The following is a 6,887-nucleotide window of genomic DNA, read 5'->3' as shown; positions in this document are numbered from 1 at the left end:
TCCCATGAATCACCTTTCTATAAAGAAGTTACATGGAACTTGTGGAGTTTGCTTTTGAGCGGGGAAACGTCGAAGATCTTCAAATTATATTAATATTACGTATCATTGCATAATATGAGAATAATTAGTTGAATTTGAAAAATAAAGATCTAAACAGTTGTGAAAATCAAGTCTAGTTCAGTTGTAAACTAAAATTTAACGATTATTTTAATATAAGCGATGATATATGCTAAATTAATCTAATCTAATCTAAACTGCGTCAGGAGATTCGAATTCGAGTAGGGGTAGATGTTCAAAACTGCGAAACCGAAATCGAAACCGAAACTGTACATATACGGTTCCTAACCGAACCGGGTCGGTCCGGTTTTATTCATCCAGCAATTTATAAAAATTAACAGAAAAATGAGGGTAAAAGATAAAAGAAAGGCCTGGAAAGTGAGTCGATGGTAGTTAGAAAAAGGTAGTCAGTTGAGCATCGTACAATCTCTGCAATTCCCACAACTCGAAAAGCGAACACTTGAAGCGAATGAGGCCCGGAGTTCTACATCTCTGGTAGCACTTTCACTCTCTCAGCAGCCGCTTTGCAGCAACGGAGTGCGGTGAGATATGTCCACTGCCTCATCAGCTCTGGCGCTCCACCTCCCCTTTGCTCCCCCAATCACCGCCGCCGCCACCAAACTCACTTACCCAGTAAGCCTTCTTCTTCTATTATCATAACCCAGTTACTAAATTTGTTGCCTTTGCTAACAATTGCAATCGTAATTAACAGATACGCAGCTCACGGTGGTCTGCAACTGGTGTGAGGCTCGTGGGTTGTGCTCGTGCTGCAATTTCAGGAAGAGGGCATGGTACACTTGGTTTATTGCTTTTGGTTTTAGATTTGTGGATTGTTTCGAATTTTAGAATTTCGTATTCGAAATTGGGTTTCTGTTAAAAAAAATTCAGGTACATTTGATCCTGAACTCCGTTCTGTGCTTGAACTCGCCACCGATTCCGAGTTATATGAGCTTGAAAGAATCCTTTTTGGCCCTAGGTAACTTCAAAATCGATACTTTCTGTTTCATTAGTGTGAAACTTTGGACAAGAAAAGAAAAACCGTGTCTTGCATTTTACACTCTTTCGTTTTTTCAGTAAAGGGGTAGTGTCAATTGTCAATCAAACTTGAGGATGTAATTAAACTTCAAATTTCGTAGTGTGATGACTACGTTATTTTTATCTTTGGATGGAGTCAATGTCCAGCTACTTCAGCCCGTTGCTGAAGTCTATAATGAGTAGAACCAATGTCGACCATTCAATGGTTGAAGAGGATCTCGATGAACGAGAGGAGTTTTTAGCAGTATTAGAGTCTCGATTCTTATTCCTCGCAGCCGATGCACGGTCTACGATAAGGTTTTTCCTCAACTCATCTAATTTAAATTTCACCTCATTAGTTAACTTGTTTGGCGGCAATGTTACTCAAGTTTTAGAGGTTGACTTGCCATTGAATTGTATGTGAAGGATCCTGGCAATGCAAAGTTGTTTCAACTCTGTGTATTTCTTTATTAAACTAACTGCTAGTGACATAATTGTCGGCGAGTTTCATCTTGACTATCAAATTGGCGTGTGTGGAATTCTTGGTAGGGGTTGGAGGCCATCATATAGGAATGTCTTGCTTGCAGTGCGAAAAGAGTTAAACGTTCCTTGCTCAAGCAAATTGTCAACTGAAGACCTTGAAGCAGAGATTTTTCTTCATCTGTTGCGAGACTATTCAAGGCATGTTTTCTATATATAGTTATATATTTCTCTAGTATTTAGACCTCGTTGTTTATTAGTTTCTGAAGTAGAAATAACTTCATTTTTTGATCTCTTTGTACTTATGCAATAGTAAGGAGGGAGGGATTGAAAGAACACTACCTTTAGGTATGAAAGTGAATAGACGAAAATTTGTGTGGTGAACGTGTAAGGAAGGGTAGAAAGCAAAGCATAGAAGAGACTATATCTTGAACGAGTTGGTGCATACATTGATGAGTTGATAGTTTGTCAGTGCTATTTGATTTTGGCAGCTTAATGTTTTGGTGGATCATTGTATTATAGAAAAGGGTTCACTTTCTTTTATTTTAAGTGTGTGTTGTAATGACTTAAAATGATTCACTTCCTTCATATAGTGAAGAATCAGGAAATTTTGAGGGCTTGTTGGAGTTCCCTGAACTGTCTGATGGTCAACAAAGTCTTCAACTTGGACTCAGTCAATGGAAGGTACAGGCCCTTAGTGCTTTAAAAGTTGGGGCAGCAGAGCTCCGATCAATGTTTTTGAAGGTAATGTAGCTTTACTACAAAGAATTTATGCACAATCAATTCTTTCCAACTTGAGTTCATGTTTTTTAATTTTGTTGGTTTATGATTTTCTCTGAAGGGTGGTGGTATCTTTACTTTGGCGAAGATTTATCAGTTGGTAAGTAAGAATAAAGTCAAACTGATTATTTCATTTCTTCTTTGTATACCTTTAATTATTTTTTCTCTGTGGTAGGTAGCTAGAAAGTTATCTGGAAAGGTGTTCCTAGAAGCCGCCAACTATCAGCTAAAAAGGGATTTTGTTAGAAAGGTAAATCTTTGACTTCACAGCTATAAAGGAACCATAAGTGAGTAAATTGTTTGGTCACCAGTCGTATGGGTGTACATTACTGTGTTCCTCCTGTGTCCGATATTTTTCAAGGTTTTTTCCTTGCTTTCATGTCATGTGATCTCTCATGTCCGTGTCTGTTTAACTCTTTCTATCTTTATCCTAGTTTTTCTTTCATTATCATACTTAGTGTTTCTCTTTGTGATGTTAATGACTTTTCTATTGTTTATCTAGTCACCCTTTATTTTTGAAATATAATTCCGTAATTTTTTTTAATTTTCAGGGTGGACAATTAGCTGCTATGAATCTCGAGTCCAGAGCAGCCTTTCTTGCGGCAAAACAGGTAATTATATTCTGCAGATGATTCAATTTGTTGCCACTGTTTTTTAACGACTTCTTTATGTGATAGGGGAATTTTTGTATGTATGTAGAAAAACTATTGTTTGAGCTAGTGGCTTTTTTATTTGTTTAGGTCTGAGTATTATTTCGACGAAGCTCTGAATTAGTTGTAGCTTTGTATCACATGCTGATATCAAGGAAACCTCTTTCGTTGTTGTGGTTCAAATATTGTTTCATGTCCCTCCCGTCCCCCGTCCTCTCATTTCTGGATTTCTGGATTTCTAATATTTGTCATTTTGGACAGGGTTTTGCAGGCGCTGCATCAAGATATCTTGGTTTAAGAAGCATGATGGCTTTGCTTGGCCCAGTGTATTGACTTTTCCTATACTTTCTAAACATTATTATTTCAAGCTTCCCTATGTTTGCTTGTTTGGTTCGTTTGCGACTTTATTTCACACACACCCTCCCACACATGGGCATGCAGGCACACGCACACAAATGTGTATGTTTAAGTATCATTTTCCTTGTGTTTAAGGTATTTCGAATTTTTAAGAAGGTAGAATAAGGAGGAAAGTTTAGGTAGGTACAGCTGATGCCAGCATAAAAGATAGTCACTTCTCACTAACCAAGAGTTATTTTTGGTTAAAACGGCTTGTGTTACTGACTCAATTCATTGGGATTAAGTTGTAGGTTAGACTGCACCTACTGAGACGAGTATCATACAGAGAATGCGACTAATCACTGCCCTTTTTTAATTGGTTTTTGTTGGATTTATTTCTCACATGGAAGAGCTTTGAGGCTGTAGCCTGTAGGCCTGTAACTGAAAATGTACCTTCCAAAATTTCATTGGCTTCATTGTCTGCTTGGTTGGAAAATCCTCTGAGAGCATAGATTTTGATGATACAAGTAGAATGTTGCTTCAAATTTTGATGATTAAGCCAATCATTTATTTCTTTTGCAATTTTATGCAGGCTTTGGGGAACATTTCTGGCAGACGTTGTTATTCAAATGCTCGGAACTGATTATGCAAGAATCTTGCGAGCTATTTATGCTTTTGCGCAGGTACTGATGTTTTCTAGTTTTCTTTTTTTTTTTCGCCTTCAGGTTTAACACATTAAACACTGGTCTTTCCTATGATACTTAATTGTGAGGAGTATTATTCATTTTGTTCTGATTTTGGTTTCATTGCTTTTGCTTCAGATCCGCATCACTCGCACATATAGGCTACCGCCTGATTATTGAAAAGCTTTCTGTTTTGAGAAGATGCGTTTATCAAATCGTTCCAGAGCTTGAAATGGATCCCAAGCAGCATTCATACTGAAGGTAAATGTGGATGGCCTGTCATCACGTTAACAAGAGATTTGCGTTCAAGATTAATTACACTGTACATACAGAACACCTCCCACAGCCCATTCTGCTATTCATTTTCACTGTTTCGTACCTAACTGTGGAAGCCGAAAAGATTATCGTCTTCGTGGGAGTTTATGCATGCCTTTTAACATTGAGAATTAATCTTAGAAAAAGAAGGCATAAGATGCATATAGATCATTATGCATGGAACTTGAAATGAAGTTAGTTTCGGGTAGCATAGAACTAAGGGGTCGACATCCCAGAGTTGGTCTAAGGTCGGGCTTCGGAAACAAAGAACTCCCCGGACTACAGCCTGCGCTGGGGAATTTGCTTCTTCTTGTTCGTTTCATCTTCACTTAATTCCCAAACAAATATGTCAAGGTTCAGCTTCATCCTCTCCATGTTGAAACTCGTCGGAGTCACACTTGCTCCTTGCTGGGCGATGGATTTCAGTATAATTTGCATGAACATAATCAAGTTAATCTGTCTTAATTTCTGTATTTCAACTAATTAACCGAAACAAGTACTACCTGCGGCAGAGTCTTCCCTTTGGCAGCAGCGAGGTCCTCGAGAACGGTATAATCTAACCCGGCATTGTTACACTGAGGAGCTCTGTAAACTACCAAGGGAGGGTCATGCGGTCACCTGAATTCCTCTCATTACTGAAGTCTCGCAGTTTTCGTTTCTGCCACGGCGGGTTCATTTCAACCTGGTTAACCGCCGGGGGATGGCGGCGTTGTGTAGGATTTGAGAAAGCTTGGTGCCAAAATTGCAAACGCCCATAGACGTGGCTAAGCCTAACCTGGAACATTCTTCCATGGCCGGCAGTTTCCCCGTTACCTGAAGGGTTCCTTGGTTCAGCCTCACGGGCCAAAGAATCAGGCATAGATCCACACTTCAGCCCCAGCTTCCTTCATTTGTAGAGAATTCATGTGAACTCAAAATTCGGATAGATACGAAAATTGAATTTGAGACATCTTCTAACACTGGAAAGAAAAATACCACTAGTTAACATCCTATTAACCAAATTACACCAATATTTATAACTTTTTAGCCACGGTCACTGCCTACGATTGACTTTTGGTTTTGATTTCGCTAGATTTACAGTATGTTGAAGTAAGAAACGAATGTCAACTTTTAAATTTTGTTTTTGATTAATCGTGAAGGAAACATATCTCTTCCGATTAATCTATGTACCTTCAACTTGAACAAAAAATTTAGAAATTTAATTAGCCTCAGTTTTTTCTGTCAACGTATTTTTAAACTAGTAAATTATCCAATCTAACCAAAAGCATGAGATGTGGCCTATATACACGTGTGTATATATATATAGGTATGTGTGTGTATGTGTGTAGGTATGTATAGATAGACTACTTACTGGAGTGTGGTTTTGAGGGCTGGGGGCACACCATCAGGATGAGCGTATCAGTACACCACAGCTTGGAAGCGATGAACATGTCATCCCGGCTCTTGATAGGACCTCGCTGAATTGTTCGAACCACGGGTCAACCTCTCACACGTATGTTGTGCATATTTCTTATTAATTCCATGTCGTTTATCTCTAGGTTTTGTTCAAGAATTGGTCCAAAAGAGCCTTATTACTTTCTTTATCTCAATTTCACCTAATTTGCGGACTTATGACAATTTTTGATGTAAGGCCAATTGAAGGAGAAAGCTAAGAGGCTAAAGATCGATGTGTCCAACTTTAATAATTTTTCTTGGAGTCACTCATTCCAGTTTTGCAAGTTAATTATGCAAAGTTGCATTTCCGTTGATTTGAAACTCGCATTCGCTCAATGTGTTGACGACTTCATCAACTGAACTTATTTCATCGTTGAAGACCTAATGCTCAATTTACTTGAGTATTTACAAACTCAAGGGGGAGCATTACAATCATAATTATGTTAGGAATGTTATTGTGTAAATTCTAAGAAATCCTTATGGGATTCTACTATATGTTTTAGATAATATCTTATTTAATATGTAATCCTATTGCCACTTAATATTACAGTCTAGTGTTATTCCTCTACACTTGTAAGTTAGAGATCTTAGATTCGATTCTCGTCAAATGCGAGTTTGAATCACATTATTGCTAGCCCATTATGAGGCTAATCCCACCACTATTTCCTTTAGAGTAGATAATATCATTTGTTAAAAAAAAAAAAAATAGGAAACTTCATTTTAATCCTTGGCAAATATGACTTAGACTAAAACCATGAAGATCAAAATCTAATTTTAATCCCTTGATAAATTAATCACCTCATTTATTAATTATATTTTTTTTATGTTTTAATTATTTCTCTTTTTCTTCCTAATTTTAATGTATTAATTTTATTTCATTATAATTATAATTTTCATTTCATTCATCGTAATATATTTTGTTGTAAACATTTAGATAAACTAATTTTTATTTTACAATATATTTCGATATACTTTATCTTCTTCATTTAGGTACATTAAATTCATAATAATACATTTTGGTGCATACATTTGTATACATACATTTCAGTACATACATTTTGATACAAACATTTAGGTACATTAATTCAATATAATACATTTCAATACATACATTTTGGTACATTAGTTTAATATAATA

General features: G+C 36.9%; 1 protein-coding gene across 4 annotated transcripts; it reads left to right on the top strand.

The window, feature by feature from the left end:
* The first annotated feature begins 362 nt into the window (after positions 1 to 362).
* On the top strand, positions 363 to 5,272 carry LOC103438275 (uncharacterized). Of its 4 annotated transcripts, XR_011582461.1 has the most exons (13): positions 363 to 690; positions 770 to 848; positions 946 to 1,033; positions 1,240 to 1,389; positions 1,621 to 1,752; positions 2,145 to 2,295; positions 2,393 to 2,431; positions 2,507 to 2,581; positions 2,883 to 2,942; positions 3,243 to 3,307; positions 3,910 to 4,000; positions 4,139 to 4,261; positions 4,828 to 5,272. XR_011582461.1 is itself a non-coding variant. In XM_017333062.3 (12 exons), the coding sequence occupies exons 1-12, from the start codon at positions 607 to 609 to the stop codon at positions 4,178 to 4,180; spliced, it is 1,056 nt and encodes a 351-aa protein (XP_017188551.1). In that variant the 5' UTR covers positions 363 to 606; the 3' UTR covers positions 4,181 to 4,446. The 4 variants fall into 4 exon arrangements, 3 of the variants coding, with proteins under 3 accessions (XP_017188551.1, XP_070680340.1, XP_028959954.1); XM_017333062.3 differs by lacking the exon at positions 4,828 to 5,272 and having other exon boundaries at positions 4,139 to 4,446; XM_070824239.1 differs by lacking the exon at positions 4,828 to 5,272 and having other exon boundaries at positions 438 to 690; positions 1,194 to 1,389; positions 4,139 to 4,446.
* Positions 5,273 to 6,887: the final 1,615 nt, after the last annotated feature.

This window comes from Malus domestica, chromosome 06, assembly GCF_042453785.1.
Source record: "Malus domestica chromosome 06, GDT2T_hap1".
In the NCBI taxonomy this organism is placed as follows: domain Eukaryota; kingdom Viridiplantae; phylum Streptophyta; class Magnoliopsida; order Rosales; family Rosaceae; genus Malus; species Malus domestica.
This window is presented reverse-complemented; position numbering and strand designations above follow the sequence as displayed.

What these genes read in the sequence shown, in the direction of transcription:
- LOC103438275 (XM_017333062.3), top strand. Translation starts at nt 607, where the DNA reads ATGTCCACTGCCTCATCAGCTCTGGCGCTCCACCTCCCCTTTGCTCCC. An exon ending in CTGTTGCGAGACTATTCAAG is followed by an intron (nt 1,753 to 2,144) that starts GCATGTTTTCTA and finishes TCCTTCATATAG; the next exon opens with TGAAGAATCAGGAAATTTTG. An exon ending in AAAGGGATTTTGTTAGAAAG is followed by an intron (nt 2,582 to 2,882) that starts GTAAATCTTTGA and finishes TTTAATTTTCAG; the next exon opens with GGTGGACAATTAGCTGCTAT.